This window comes from Stenella coeruleoalba (genome assembly GCF_951394435.1).
Source record: "Stenella coeruleoalba genome assembly, chromosome: 19".
Taxonomy (NCBI): Eukaryota; Metazoa; Chordata; class Mammalia; order Artiodactyla; family Delphinidae; genus Stenella; species Stenella coeruleoalba.
This window is the reverse complement of record NC_137165.1, coordinates 60015558-60032247: the sequence shown is the minus strand read 5'-3', so window position 1 is coordinate 60032247 and position 16690 is coordinate 60015558. Positions and strand designations below refer to the sequence as shown.

At 38.6% G+C, this 16690-nt stretch overlaps 1 protein-coding gene across 27 annotated transcripts in view; it reads left to right on the top strand.

The window, feature by feature from the left end:
- Positions 1-16690, top strand: part of CEP112 (centrosomal protein 112) — a 418997-nt gene that overhangs the window by 162135 nt on the left and 240172 nt on the right. For all 27 annotated transcript variants that reach the window (XM_079905668.1, XM_079905662.1, XM_079905687.1 and 24 more), the window contains one exon: positions 11941-12076. In XM_079905668.1, the coding sequence (XP_079761794.1) occupies positions 11941-12076 (136 nt within the window). The remainder of the gene's footprint in view (positions 1-11940; positions 12077-16690) is intronic.

Sequence of the window (16690 nt, the reverse complement as noted above, 5' to 3'; positions counted from 1 at the left end):
TTTCTTTTAGCCAGTCCTTCTCATCCTTCAGCTAACTGGAACATCACTTTCTTATATCCTAACTCCTAAGCAAGGTTTTTTTTTCTCCCTGTTATACGAACCCTTAATACCCTATATTTCTCCTTTGTTCATTGAATTGAATATTCATTAATAGTGATATATTAATTCATGGTCTTTTCCCCTGCTAGACTGAAAGCTTCCTTAGCGTAGGAACTGGTTGTGATTAGTCCAGTGGTATTTCCTCAACCTCCAGAAGGTACCTGGCACATAGTGGGTACTTAACACATTCATGGTAAATGAATTAATGAATGCCACATGGTAGCAGATTAGCAGATGACCGAACTTATTATTACACAAATGTAAGATCATCACTGGAGTCTTTGGAAGAGTGTAGAATGAGGTGGGAAGAAATGGTCAGTGAAATATGGATATATGTTTATAAATAGATAGGTATCTTAAAACAAACATAAATCCAGGTAACATACTTTTATGTACTTATCAATAGAGTGTTTTATAATCAGTAAAAATTGTTCTGTATTTTATTATATCTCAAAGAAAACTTTAATCCTATCTTTAGAAATTTTTTGCCCCTACCATAGTCATCTTCCTCTTGAAAGAAAAATCTTCTCATGGAGATTTGCTTTTTTCATGGAAGGTATGATGGTAAGGAGGAAAATAAAAGATAATTTATAAATATTAAATACCAATATATATTTTACAAATACATACACATTTCACATACATATAGTTAACATATTATATATACATATATATAAAATACCTTTTAAACATTCTTAGTGATGATCTTACCAAAATGACATGCCCTCTATGAAGCTTTTTACTCTATACCACAATGAATTCCTCTGGTCTTGTTCATAGTATTGTGTTCATATCATTGTGTAGTTTTTATCACATTGAAAACAGTATAGAATCTATCTTCCTTCTGTATTGAAAGCAGGGACAGTGTCTTGATTATTTTTGTATTTCTAGCACCAAACTCAGATCCTGGCATACAGGTGTTAAGTAAATGCTTGATGAACATTTTAGCTTTCAAATGTTCTAAAAGTGATTTGATGTGCAAATATTAATGTCATGTAGGAATAAATTATAGTAAGGACCTAGTTGTAACTTCAGTTAATTAACTAAATCAGTGATTTCGTTAAATATATATATTATATATATGTATGTACATACAGATCTAAAGAAATAAAACAACTTTGACTCTGAAGTCAGATGGGCTGGTTTAACTTCTCATTCTGTCATTTACTACATAAACCTGGGTAAATCACTTAGCTCTTCTAAATTTCATTGTTTTCATTTGTGAAAAAAAATAAAAATTTTTATAGTTATAATAATGAAATGAAATAATATATGAACTGCTCTACACTGTAATAAGTGTAGCAATCACTCAATGTTTACTCTTTTTCACCATTTGCAAGGACATTAAAAATTATGGTTACACTATAAACATCACAGTTTGTAGCAGCATCATTCAGTAAAAGTACTAGAAAATATCTATTGTGACTTTAAAATATATTTCACATAATTTAGAAATCATTTATGAAAAGCAGAAAAATTTCTCTCAGTGATAAATATTACGTTTATATTTGGTAAATAAAGAAAAAATTTGCCTACTTAAAATTTGATCTACTTGTGCACAGTGATGAATGTAAGTGAGAATATTTTCCAGCTACTTTGAAATATTGAACTGCCCAGGGACAAGGCATGAATGATGTTTTGAAGGAAATAAATATTTCAGCTTCACATTTCAGCCTTTCTTCTTTATTCCTTTGATCTGGCTTTGGTTTACTTATCATTCTGCTTGAATGACTTCACACTGCCTTTTTCCTCTCCATAGTAACAAGAAGTGGTCTGCACCTATTTCAAAATATTTAGGCCTTGTCATTTCATAGGACGAACATGTATTTCCTTATTATTTACTGATATATTGCTGCCTGTAAAGTAGGATGAATTGGTGGGTACATATGTAGCTTTGCAAGTATGATGTATAATTTATATATGGAACTTTTAATCAGTACTTTTTAAAATATAGGAAACATAAAAGGAAACAACATTAGATTTGGGATTTATATTGACGTTTAAAGTGTTTAAAGGAATTTTTCTTCTCTGTACACTGAAGCCGTTTTGTCTTTAAGGATCATTGTCTCAGGGTTTTCTTATTTCACTGTAAAAGTTTGAATCGCTTTTTTATTTGCTGAGGTAGAGTTCTTTTAACTTATTAATAGACCCATATTATAGGCAGACCTTAGTTTAGCACAAAATTCTTATGTAAAACTTTAAACTATTAAAATATTTCATTACATTTACCTATATTGCTTTATTTTTCACTTTACACACTAATCTTCTGATCTTCTGACATTGGTTTTCTTATATAGACTCTCACTGCCCCTTTCCCTTTTTTGTATTCCTATAGTATTTACAATTTGTCACAAAATATCCATAATATTACCCTACCATTTGATTTTGGCTTGCATTTTTCTCTTTCCCTAATCAGATTGTAGTTTCTCCAATATAAGAACCATTTCTTACACTTTGTCTAAGTTTTCTGCAGTGTTTCACTGAGTAGCTCTTAGAATTTGCTGCCAGGACCCTTGCCTCAGCTCCTGGAACATGACTAAGTTGGCTGAGAATGTTGGCTAGGAGGTTGATGCCAGGATCAGTTCTTTTGAATCATGATTCAAATCCAGGTGATTTCAAAGGATTTATGGACCTCCTAGCTGACGTCCATATCTTCTTAAGAGATTTTTGGATAGTTGAAGAAGATTCCTCATTCTTATTCATAACTATCATGCTTTAACCAAATACGGTTCTTCAAGACTGGAGTTTGACCCTTGGGCCATACTTTCTGTCCCAGTGGTTCTCAATCAGGTGTGATTTTGCTACTCCAGGGGACATTTGACATGTCTGTAGGCATTTTGGGGTTGTCAGAATTGGGGAAGGGATATTGTCACTGGTATCTAGAGAGGAGAGGCCAGGGATGTTGCTAAGCATATCACAGTGCACAGGACATGTCCCCACAGCAAAGAATTATCTGGCCTGAAATGTCAACATTTTTGTTGTGTTCCCTGGTTTTGTTCTGGTTCCATCTAGATCAGCGGTCCCCAACCTTTTTGGCACCAGGGACTGGCTTCATGGAAGACATTTTTTCCACGGACCAGGGGGGGATGGTTCAGGTGGTAATGCAAGCGATGGGGAGCGACGGGGAGCGGTGGGGAGCAATGGGGAGCGACGGGGAGTGGTGGGGAGCGACGGGGAGTGGTGGGGAGTGATGGGGAGCGACGGGGAGTGGTGGGGAGCGACGGGGAGCGGTGGGGAGCGGTGGGGAGCGGTGGGGAGCGACGGGGAGCGACGGGAGCGATGGGGAGCGGCAGATGAAGCTTTGCTCACTTGCCTGCTGCTCACCTCCTGCTGTGTGGCCCAGTTCCCAATAGGCCGTGGACCACTACCAGTCTGTGGCCCGGGGGTTGGGGATCCCTGATCTAGATGGTATACATTTATCAAAAAGATATTGAATAATTCCATATAAGTAATATGCTAAAGGTATGTGCTATAAATAAGGGGAAGACACTGTTCTGTCCTCACACTCTCCATTCCCCTGGTCTCAAAGAGATCTGATTATCCTGAAAAAGATAAATGTATAAATTAACAGCTGTAATAGTGTATATAAAGTGCTATAGTAGTAGTATATAAAAGGCACTGACAAGGATGAAAGAAGCAGCTAGCAGCTCTATCTGAAGAGCTGACGTTTGAGCCCCTAAAGAATGAATAGTAATCTGCGCATCAAAACAACCAAGAAGGGAGCTTCCAGTTCATTTGATGGCCGAGAAAGCTCCAATCAGACTGATCCTCTCACAAACATAAACTCTGTACAAGGTATAAAATACCACTACCTGAAGACCCTGGAGAATGAATAGGCACAAAGAGATAGTGGAAGGCAGTACACACTTGGAAGAAGTAAGGGTGAGCTTCCCACTTTTGTAGCATTTATCTGGCCGCATTTGATGCCATGTGGGACAGCTAGAATTTGGGTAGATAACCTGTCCTCTTAGTGCTTGAAGAACCTGATGAAAGAATGGACGGTTATAACCACTGGCAAACTAAGATGGAGAGACACCCAGGAAATAAGAGAGCCAGAGAAGGGAGCCCAAATTCTTCATGTGATCTCGGTACGTATTTGTGACTGACCCCTGAAACTCCAAATAGCCCAAGTAAGCTAAAAGAGCTGAATTTATATATGAGCTTCTGGGGAGACAGAATTTATAGTTTGAATTCAGCCAAGTTAACTGCCTGCTATAAACAAATAATTAAAATTACCAATCAATACTATTCAGAGGAAAAAAACAGAATCCAGACTCTTTACTATGTATCATTCATAAAGATATAAGCGAAAATTACTTGACGTATGAAGAATCAGGATAACACCTGACCTGCTTATTTTCAATTAGGATAACATGGCCTTTTTATTCTCAAAGGAAAATGCAGTCAATCAATGGAGACCACCCTAGGATAAATTAGATACTAGAATTAGTGGATAAAAATTTAAAGTAGCTATTATAATTATTTAAAGAACTTTAAGAAAAATTGGTAGTAATGAATGAAAAGCTAGGAAACCTCAATAGAAAAACAGTGGAAAATACATTTGAAATTTAAAATGTAGACTGAATATAACAACAAAATGGAGATTACAAGAAGAACATGAAGATAAACGAATAGAAATTAGTCAATCTGGGGACAACGAAAAAATGTACTAGAAGAAATATGAGCTGCAGAGACTTGCAGGAAATGACAGTGTATGAAATATATTTAATTTGAGTCACAGAAGCAGAGGGAAGCGAGTAATAGAGCAGAAAAATATTTGAATAACTAATGGCCCCAAATTTTCCAGTTTTCATGAAATACAAAATTATGCTAATTTAAGAAGCTCAATAAAGCCCAAGCAAGGTTAATGGAAACCAGAACAAAACAATAACACTTGTTATTATCTGTCTTTTGATTATAGCCATCTTAGAGGTTGTTTAATGGTACCTCATTGTGATTTTGATTTGCATTTTCTTTCTTTCTTTTTTTTTTTTTTGCGGTACGCGGGCCTCTCACTGTTGTGTCCTCTCCCGTTGCGGAGCACAGGCTCCGGATGCGCAGGCTCAGCGGCCATGACTCACGGGCCCAGCCGCTCTGCGGCATGTGGGAACTTCCCGGACCGGCGCACGAACCCGTGTCCCCTGCATCGTCAGGCGGACTCTCAACCACTGCGCCACCAGGGAAGCCCAAGATTTGCATTTTCTTGACAGTGATATTGAGTGTCCTTCCATGTGCCTATTGGCTAATTGTATATCTTCTTTGGCGAAGTATCTATTTAGATTCTTCACCTATTTTTATTTATCTTCTTTTTATTGTTATTTTTAATTGAAGTATGTTGTGTTAGTTTCTGGTGTACAACAAAGTAACTCAGATATATATATATGTGTGTGTGCGTATATACTCTTTTTCATATTTTTTTTCCATTATGGTTTACTATAGGATATTGAGTATAGTTTCCTGTGTTATACAGTAGGACCTGGTTGTTTCATCTATTTTAGATATAATAGTTCATATCTGCTAATCCCAAACTCCTAATTTATTCTCCCGACCCCACCCCCTTTCCCCTTTGTCATTTGGTAACCATAAATTTGTTTTCTAAGTCTGTGAGTCTGTGTCTGTTTTGCAGATAACTTCATTTGTATATTTTTTTCGGACTCCACATGTAAGCAGTGTCATATGATATTTGTCTTTCTCTGTCTGAGTTCACTTAGTATGACAATCTCCAGGTTCATCCATGTTGCTGCAAATGGCATTATTTCCTTCCTTTTATGGCTGAGTAATATTCCATTGTGTATGTGTGTGTATATATATATATATATATATATATATATATATATATAAAAAAGACACATCTTCTTTGTCCATTCATTTGTTGATGGACACTTAGGCTGCTTCCTTGTCTTGGCTGTTGTGAATAGTGCTGCTATGAACATTGGGGTGCATGTATCTTTTCGAATTAGTTTTCTTCTGATACATGCCTGGGAGTGGGATTGCTGGATGTTATGGTAGCTCTATTTTTAGTTTTTTATATAAATTTATTTATTTATTTATTTAGGCTGCTTTGGTCTTCATCACTGTGTGCGGGCTTTCTCTAGTTGCGGCAAGTGGGGGCCACTCTTCACCGCGGTGCGTGACCTTCCCATTGTGGTGACCTGTCTTGTTGTGGAGCGCCGGCTCTAGGCACGCAGGCTTCAGTAGTTGTGCCTTGCAGGCTCAGTAGTTGTGGCTTGTGGGCTCCAGAGTGCAGCCTCAGCAGTTGTGGTGCATGGACTTCGTTGCTCCGTGGCATGTGAGATCCTCCCAGACCAGGGCTTGAACCCATGTCCCTTGCATTGGCAGGCGGACTCCTAACCACTGTGCCACCAGAGAAGTCCCCTCTATTTTTAGGTTTTAAAGGAACGTCCACACTGTTTTCCATAGTGGCTGCACCAACTTACATTCCCACCAACAGTGTAGGAGGGTTCCCTTTTCTCCACACCCTCTCCAGCATTTATTTTTTGTAGATTTTTTGATGATGGCCATTCTGACCGGTGTGATGTGGTACCTCATTGCAGTTTTGATTTACATTTCTCTAGTAATTAGCGATGTTGAGCATCTTTTCATGTGCTTATTGACCATCTGTATGTCTTCTTTGGAGAAATGTCTGTTTAGGTCTTCTGCTCATCTTTTTATTGGGTTGTTTGCTTTTTGTTATTGAGTTGTATGAGCTGTTTGCATATTTTGGAAATTAAGCCCTTGTCAGTCAGTTGTATAGTTTGCAAATATTTTCTCCCAGTATGTAGGTTGTCTTTTCATTTTGTTTATGGTTTTCTTTGCTGTGCAAAAGCTTATAAGTTTGATTAGGTCCCATTTGTTCATTTTTGCTTTCATTTCTGTTGCCTTGGGAGATTGACCTAAGAAAATACTGATACAATTTATGTCAGAGAATGTTTTGCCTATGTTCTCTTCTAGGAGTTTTATGGTGTCATGTCTTATATTTAAGTCTTTAAGCCATTTTGACTTTATTTTTGTGTATGGTGTGAGGGTGTGTTCTAACTTCATTGATTTGCATGCAACTGTCCAGCTTTCCCAGCACCACTTGCTGAAGAGACTGTCTTTTCTCTATTATATATTTTTGCCTCCTTTGTCATAGATTAATTGACTGTAGGTATGTGGGTTTATTTCTGGGCTTTCTATTCTGTTCCATTGATCCATATGTCTGTTTTTGTGCCAGTACCATGCTGTTTTGATTACGGTAGCTTTGTAGTATTGCCTGAAGTCTGGGCGGGTTATGCCCCCAGCTTTGTTCTTTTTCCTCAGGATTGCTTTGGCAATTCTGGGTCTTTTGTGGTTCCATATAAATTTTAGGATTGTTTGTTCTAGTTCTGTGCAAAATGTCATGGGTAATATGATAGGGATCACGCTAAACCTGTAGATTGCTTTCAGTAGTATGGCTATTTTAACAATATTGATTCCACCTGTTTTTAAATTGTGTTCTTTATCTTTTTATTAGTGATTTATGAGAGTTCTTTATATATTCTTGATACAAGTCTCTTTTCAGATATATGATTTGCAAATATTTTCTCTCATTTTGTGGGTTTTCTTTTCACTTTTTGATAATATCCCTAGCAGGGCAAGTTTTTTAACTTGCTGAAGTCTATTTATCTATATTTCATTTTCTTGTTTATGCTTTTGGTGTTATATCTAAGAAGGCTTTGCTTAGGTCAAGGTCACAAAGACTTACTCCTATATTTTCTTTCTAAGAGTTTTGTGTTTTTAACTCTTACATTGAGGTCTGTGACCCATCTTGAGTTCGTTTTGTGTGTTGTGTAATGAAGGAATTCAACATCACTCTTTTTTGCCCGTGGATGTCCAGTTGTCCCAGCACCATTTGTTGTAAAGACTATTTTATTCCCGCATTGAATTGTCTTGGCATCCTTGCTGAAAATCTACTGATTATCAATGTAAGGATTTATCTCTGGAATCTTAATCCTATTCTATATATGTCAGTCTTTATGCCGGTAGCACACTGTTTTGATTACCCTAACTTTGTAGTAAGTTTTGAAATCAAGAAATGTGAGTCCTTCAACTTTGTTTTATTTCAAGATTGGTTTGCCTGTTCTGGGTACTTTGCATTTCCATATGAATTTTAGGATCAGCTTGTCAATTTCAGCAAAATGCCATCTGGGATTTTGACAGGGATTGTGTTGAATCTGTTCATCAATTTGAGGAATATTGTCATTTTTTCGATATTAAGACCGCTGTTAATTTCCAATTTTACTGGTATTCCTTTCTAACTCTTGAAGTATCTAAATGTTTAGATGTGTCCACAGTGTTTATTGTTTTTAAGAAGAATTTAGCAGAGACCATTAGTCTTAGCAGTCACGTGAAGAAGAGGCAAAAGAAGTGTATTTATTTATCATGCTTAGTGAAGGTATTATTTTTAGTGCCTTTAAAAGCATAGTTGTATCTTAATGTTTTTGACTGACTCACTTTAATCAACTTAAGTACCAATAGCAGCCAGGAATATAGATGATACAGCTGCTTGAAAGTCTTGTCTTCCAGCCCAGCTGGAAGGGGAGTGGAGACACTTCTAGCTGTTTTTCAGACGTGTTTGAAGTTTTTTGTTTTGTTTTGTTTTTCTTGGAGTTTCCAGTGGAGATGCCAAGCTGGCAGCAAACGAAGTCTACTGTAACATGAAGCCTTGTAAATATGTGTTGGATCCCTGCCAACGTTATCAGAAGTGCTGGTGCAGAAATGTGCACAGGGAAGGTTTTCAAATTAAGGTCGGCCTGTACATAGAAATGTTAGCTTTCAAGCTCAAGAAACACTAAATTGTAGTCCATTAGTCTCCTGCATTTTATTGCGTGTTTGGAATAATCGTGTACTTCAGAACATCCTTTAATCTGAACTGGCTTGTGGTTGGATAAGAATGCAGCTTCTTTTGTTCTTTATGCTTTATGTACTCAGACGAGGAAAATTTACTGCATTTTATAAATAAATCAGAGTGAAAAAGCAGATTTTCTTCCCACCTTTTTATCCTCATGGAGGCCCAGCTTTAAGGCCTTTCAGTGATACATGTATACTTGGCCCCGCAACTAGTTCCACGGAAAAAAATAATCTTCAAAGTCACTTTTTTTTTGCTTCTTACAGGACACGTTATTTGGACTCATGGTAAAAGGAAGTACTGTTCTTACATTAGTGAGGAGCAGACCCTTCTCTTTTTCAAGGGCTGAAAATTTCCACTTCTCTTTCATTACTTTGATAGAAATTAAAGTGGATCCCTCATTAAAACGAATATCATCTCTTTATTTAAAATAAGACATATTTTATTTATATTAAGACAGAAGATTTCTAAACATTAGTGGAGCTCAATGTATTTTCACAGTTAAACTGGACAGAAACATTGATACATTGGGTGGTGCCTTCGCCACTCTTTGGTATTTAGCTTTACCACTAAATTAGCTTTGTAGGTGTGGTGGGACTGAAAATGAATGGGAAGGTTTTGGTCATTTCCTTGTGTCTGCTATTTAATATAAAACAATATTTGCTATTTGTAAATCAGGCTAGAAATGATCAGTCAAAAGCAATGTACCTCATTGCACTAGGTTATATTTTAACAAACAGTATTTTTAATATGGTCTCAATATATAGCTGATCATGGGTAAAGCTTATGACTTTGATTTATGTAGTCATAAGTCAATTATAAAGTAAATGAACTAAACTCTTGGTAGGTAAGAATGAGGTAATATAGAGAAAATATTTGTCCTATTAAATTGAAACTATTTACAGTAACTAAGTAGCTCAGGTGAATTACTGCACAAAAAATGTAAAACAACTGACTTTCAGCATTTATAGAAAAAGTTGGCATTTCAGCCATACGTTATATATTTTTACAAATTGTGTTAGCAGACTTTTCTCCTGGCTAATTAATGATACGTAATTTTAAATTATACGATTTATAAATTTTTAAAGTTTTCAAATATTGTCCAATGTACTTTCTTTTCTTTTTTTATTTTTTTTGCGGTACGCGGGCCTCTCACTGTTGTGGCCTCTCCCGTTGCGGAGCACAGGCTCCGGACGCGCAGGCTCAGCGGCCATGGCTCACGGGCCCAGCCGCTCCACAGCATGTGGGATCTTCCCGGACCGGGGCACGAACCTGCGTCCCCTGCATTGGCAGGCGGACTCTCAACCACTGCGCCACCAGGGAAGCCCTCTTTTCTATTTATAGACAGACTGAGCAAGCAAAGGTAAACCTTTGAAAACTTGTAATCCTAACTGTGGAATCGTCTTCCCAAGTGTGTTTAGGAGGGCCTCAGAAATTAAAGAGCAACATGGGATGAACTAGCCATGGAGTGTGTGGCAGGGAATTAGCTCTTGGGCCTCCTAACCTTAGCCCCTCGTGGGGACATTCGCATCGACCGCGGCGGCCTTTGCCTCTTCTCCAGCCTCACGGTCCTTTGAATAGAGCATTCTAGGCAACTTTTTCCGGTCAGTTGGGTCCGTCGGTCAGAACAGACGTCCCTCAAACATTTGTAACAACTCTCTATCACATTTGCCAATCTGTATCTAGGCGGTCGTACCCAACATGGTACCTTTTATAAGGGCACTAATCTCATTTTGGGGAGACACGTTCAGACCATAGCATATGGCATCTGGAAAATCAGGAAAGCAGCACAGCAGGGTAGTTAACAGCAGGAGCCTAGAAGCAGACGGCCGGGACTCGAGTCCTGCCTTGACTGTTAGTGATGTGTAGCCTTGGAAATATTCTCTAAGCCCCAGTTTCCTGTTCTGTAAAACTAGAGATATAAAATAGTCTTATACAAGTTGACTGTGAGAATGAAGGAGAGAAGACATATTAAACTAGTTTGCACAGTGCCTAGTACCTGGGTAGAACTCAATAGAAGTCAGTAGTAACTTTCGTGTACTTACAACCTAAAGCCTGCATTTGTTTCTTCTAGCAACACGCAGAGATTTCTCTTCTTTTGTTGGACCCTTTTGACTATTTAATTTTAGTTCAAGGTATAAAGAAACGAGATGGTTATCGGTTCTTTTAGGCAGGTGTACTTACTAGAGAGCAGCAGAATAATTTCAGGCGGCCACATCGCTCTGTTGCCCTGTCACCCTGCAGGTTAGCTTCTGCCAGATGTGCATGTTAGAGGTATTCTTATGGCACAGTGTTTTTATTTTAATTGAGATATAATTCACATACTATTGAATTCATCCTTTCAAAGTGTACAGTTTAGCAGATTTTAGTATATCCATGAGGATGTGCAACCGTCACTACTATCTAATTCCAGAACATTTTCATCATCAACCCCCTCCCAAAACCCCCTGTGTGAGCAGCCACTTCCCATCCCCCCGTCCCATCGGCCCAGGCGACCACTGATCTGCTTCTCCTGTCTCTATTCTGGATATTTCTCCTAGATAGGATCACGCAATATGTGACTTGTGTCTGGCCTTTGCCCCCTGCACACTGTTGTCGAGGTTTGTCCGCGTTGTAGGGTGCATCACAGCTTCATCCCTTTTTTGAGGCTGAGTGACGTTCCATTGCATGGGTGGGCACATTTTGCTTATCCATTCGTTGGGTGATGGAGGTTCCTGGTTGTAAACAGTTTCGTTCTTAGGGAAATCATCAGAAGTACTTGTGTCCTCATCAGAACACATATTATGGGTTTATATCCTTTTTTTCCTGAGGCAAATCATGTTATTGCCAGTTTTTTAAAGGGAAGTTTTATAGAATTTGGATCAAAAAATGGAAATCTGAATTTTATTTTAGAGAGGGTTAAATTTTGTTCTTTGATCCAAGCCAAGTTCCTTTATTTTATATTTTAACTCTGCGGCTTGTCTGAACTTTTCTAGGGAAAAAGAGGAGCAGCTCACCCGTGTGACTGAGGCTCAGCGGCTGCAGGCACAGCAGGCAGATGCAGCGCTGGAGGAGTTCAAGCGGCAGGTGGAGCTGAACTCGGAGAAGGTCTACGCGGAGATGAAAGAGCAGGTGAGAGGCCTCCGCACCATCCGTGTCGAGAGCCCTTCTCTCGGGGGGAAGGTACATTCTGATCTCACGTGTGCCAGCAGCATGTTTACTTGTTCAGAATTAGCGCAGCAGCTGGATCAGGGATTCAGGTGAGAACGAGGTCCTAGGCCTGGCGCGGGAGGACAGGCACCACCGCCAGGGCCTCGAAGGAAGGGGAGGCTCCTCGCGGCCAAGAACAAGAGCCCGGGGGGAGAGGGCTCAGCCCGCAGACCCTCTGCTCCCTACAGGGCGTGTGAAGGGCAGGGCTGGCTCTGTGCCCCTCCTGGGTCGCTGGGTGGGCTCCGGTCGGCAGCTCCTTGGTGACAGTGAGTGGAGAGAGCGGGGTGGACCGGGAGAGGGTCCTCCTTCCTCCTTCAGGATTGCCTTGATTCACCCCCAGAGCAGTGCCAGAACGGCCATTTCAAAGTCCTGTCGACAAGTGTGGTCACGGCCAGAATGTGTCAGGCTTTGGAAGCATGGGTCAGTTGACAGGCAAAATCCCATGACCAGTCATTTTCTCCAGAGCAAGGCTTCAAGTTATCCTTGTCTGTGTTTGTTCATGTGCCCTAAACCGTGCTGTATTGATCAGTTACAGCAAATTCTTTTCAAGTGGCAGTTCAGGAGGACAGAGGCTGTCTCCAGTTCTTATACAAGTGGTATGTCTTATAGCTTTGAGAAAAATTTAAAAATTTATAAAAGAATACAGGGAACAAACACCTAGGTACCCATCAGGAAGAATCAACAATTGTCAACACTGTGTATTTAAACTAAAATGTTACAGATGTAGTTTTAGTTTGCTTTGCTATTCATGTCTAATCACATTACTCTCTCCTCTCCTAAGAGAAACCACTATAATTAATTTAGTGTGTATTATTTCATACTTTCATATGCATCTGTAATGTCCATGTGTATTATATGCATGTATTATATATGCATATATTTTATATCTACATATATATGTAGTTTTTATGCTTCCATTTAAAAAGAGGTAAGAACTACAGATTTTGTGTATTAGTCTTGTTTGCTCTTTTACATTGAATATTATATATCTGTGCCCTGTCTGTGTTGATTTAGTGCAGTCCTTTTGACACTGAATGTATTTTATCGTATGGATATACCCTATTTTATTCATCAGCTCCCCTATTCAAGGGTATTTAGTTTATTTTCAAGTTTTCTTGATTATAAAGAGTGTTGTAATACTTGCTGTGATTTCATTTTCAGCTGGGGTTATCCTCCTCAGGAGTCCTGAGCACACACTAGTGGCAGAAGCATCTCTATAGAAGGTTTTATGGCAGAGTCCCGTAGGGTTTACGAGTTTGGAACTGTGCTTTCTTGCTATTTTCTCGATTCAGATTGTGCAGATCTGGGTCCTGAGAGCAGGGTCTGAGACCCCCCCTTCTGTCTGTTTTCCCACTCAGTGCCTTGGGCAGAAGCTAGATTCCTGCTGAGAGTTTCTGGGCTGGAAGGTGGGGACTTTCAGTCCCTGCTACACGAATGTGCATCTCTTCCCAGCTCCCTCTGCTATGATCAGAGCCCAGACCCAAGAAAGTATATATGGCCCAAATGTGCAGTGGAGCTGCTGCACAGGAAACTCTTTGATCAGCTTAACATTTACAGGAATACAGAAAATACTGAAGGAGGGGCCCTGGCAAGAAGTGTTAAGTCTACAGTGAAGAAGGCTAAAGGGGGCTCTTGAACGTGCTCAGGCTACCAGTACAGCTTCTGACAAAAGCTGAGACTATGACAGGCACCTCTGGCTCAGTGAATGCACCTTTTGGGGCTGGTGATGTAATGTTAACAGATTACCCAGAATTCACGGGTAAGGAGAAAAACAAGCAAACAACACGGGACTTGTGAAAACATTTTGTAGAACAAGAAAAAGGCGTTTGTATTCAGCAGTCACAGAATAAAAGCATATTTCCGAAAACAGTTTACTGTAAACTTCAGAAAAAGAAAACTCAGAAAAGTAGTACCTTTAATAAGAAGACATGAAAGAGGCCACATATATTAAGTAAAATTAATGTAATTAAACCTGGATACATTCTGGAAAAAGTGTTGAACCTCAAGCATAAAATGAAAATCCACCAAGTTTCTAGGTAGGATGCAGCTGGCAAAGAAATTAGAGAAATAATGGAGGAATGCTTCAGAGTTCTGAAGGAGAAAGGCAGTGACCCAACTGCATGCACAACCAAGGAGTTTTTCACTTGCAAAATAAACAGAAAAACATTTTCTTACTAAGAGCTCACATAATGCATACTGATTATTCCTTTTCTGAAAAAATTATGTCAATTCAGAGATGAAGCGGAAGACATCCCACACATGAGGAAAATATCATACTGAAGGATGAGTAGAGAAAAATGGAATCCAACAAAATGAAGACAAATTTAACTAATTTCTACAAATCTAGTTATAAGATAGAATGCTAACGTTTACCGATTCGTGAAGCAGAAGGTACAGAATATAGAAAATACAAGTGTGATAACAACTTAAATCTAAATCCTTAGGTTATGTTAGTAAAGTTCAAGAAGCAGATGGATAGGGAGAGAGGGAAGTACAGTAACTAACACTCTGCCATGAAAAGGTGAGATTCAAAGGATTCTTAAAATTAGGGAAACGTAGGTTAAAATCCTTTTTAAAGGCATAAACATAAGCATTAATAAAATGAACAAGATTTTACATTCTCAGCAAAATCTTGAGAAGATAAAAGCAAAACTCAAGATATTGCCAAAGGAACAGGAGTAGAAACAGAACAAAATGTCCAAAATAAGATAGAGTGTATAATTGCAGTAATACATTTTAATAGGTTAAAAAAAGGTACTGATTAGCTGACATAAATCTGTATATATGCTATTTATAATAAAGACACAACTAAAAGTTACACAAAAGTTATATGTGGAAAATATATTTTATCACTTGTATTCAGAATAAAAGAAAGAATGTAATATTATCATATAAATAAACATCGATGCAAGTCAATAAGCTGGACAAAGGAATATATTTTTGCATGAGAAAGCCAAGAGTCCTTATGAAAAGGGTGTTAGCAATATATGAAAAAATTTACATAAATAGTCATGGGGTGCTTTAGTAAATTTTTCTCCATATTTGACTGCTCAGGGGGGCAAAACCTAAACAAATAGGAGATCTAAATAGCAGTTTATAAAACAGCTATATTTCTACTTTCTACGCTTCAAGTATGACATATTAAATTCCTACTCCCATGGAGCAGTTACAAAACTCAGTAGACCATAAAGAAACACTCAATATATATCTGAAACTTGACATGACAGAGAGCACGTACTTTTTACCACAGTGCTTAGTAAAACCAGAAATTAAATTTCAATTAAAATTGCTACATTGGACTTCACCAAAATTAAAACCTTTTGTTCTTTGAAAGACACCATTAAAAAACAACAAAGGGAAGTAAGGCAAGCCAGAGAATGGGAGAAAAGATTCACAAATATTTCCAAGAACTTGTATCTAAAATATAAAAGCAATCCTACAACTCAATAATAAGAAGACAAACAACCCAGCTAAAAATAGGCGAAATATTTGGACACCTCACAGAAGACTAATAAGCACATAAAAAGATGTTCGATATCATCATTCGTCAGGGAAATGCAGATTGAAACCAAAATGAAGTGCCGCTGCGTGCTCACTGGAATGGCTCGAACTGTGCAGGCTCGTTGGCAGTGCCCAGTGTCGGTGCAGGGCCACGGGCTCTTCTCCACTGCTGGTGGGAAAACTGCCGAGTTCTTAACCGCTAAAACATCCACTGCCATATGCCAGCCATTCCATTCCTGTGTGTTTAACCAAGAGAAACGAAGCCAGATCCAGACAAAGCCTTGTACACAACAGTTGCCAGCGGCTTTATTCACAAAAGCCTAAAACCTGAGCAACCCGCAGTTCCTCAGAAGTTGAAAGGATAATCAAAATGCAGTACAGACCATGGAATACTACTCAGGAATAAATAGGAACGAACGACTGATACCCTCAACAAAGGATGTGTCTCAACGTCCTGCTGAATGAAAGGAGCTAAAAGCAAAAGTACGTAACTGAATGTTGTGCACTCCCTGAATGATGCTAGCATTCCCTAGATAATGTCAAGTTGTTTGTTTTAGAGGATTATCAACCCAGTCTGTTTCAGAGCGGAAGGCCTGTCTCATTTTCTATGGGTGGGTTCCAGTTTCAGTTAAGTTTCCAAGCCTTTGCTCTGCAGGGTTGGGTCTGTTTGTATTGTGCCACTCAGGAGTGAGTCTAGACTTGGGTGGTGACTTAAATCACCACCCAGTAACGCCAGGCACTCATGGGACATTCCCCAGGGTAGACCGTATCTTTGGCCACTAAACAATTCTCAACAAATTTTAAAACGACTAAAATCACACAAAATGTGTTCTTTGACCCCAATGGTAATAAATTAGAAATAATAAGAAATCTGGGAAATCCGCATATATTTGGAAATTAAATAACACACATGAATAACTCATGGATCAAAGAAGATACTACAAGGAAAATAAGAAAATATTTTGAACTGAATTAAACTAAAAATATGGTATATTAAAATTTATGGAATGCAGCTAGTGCAGTACCTAGAGAAAA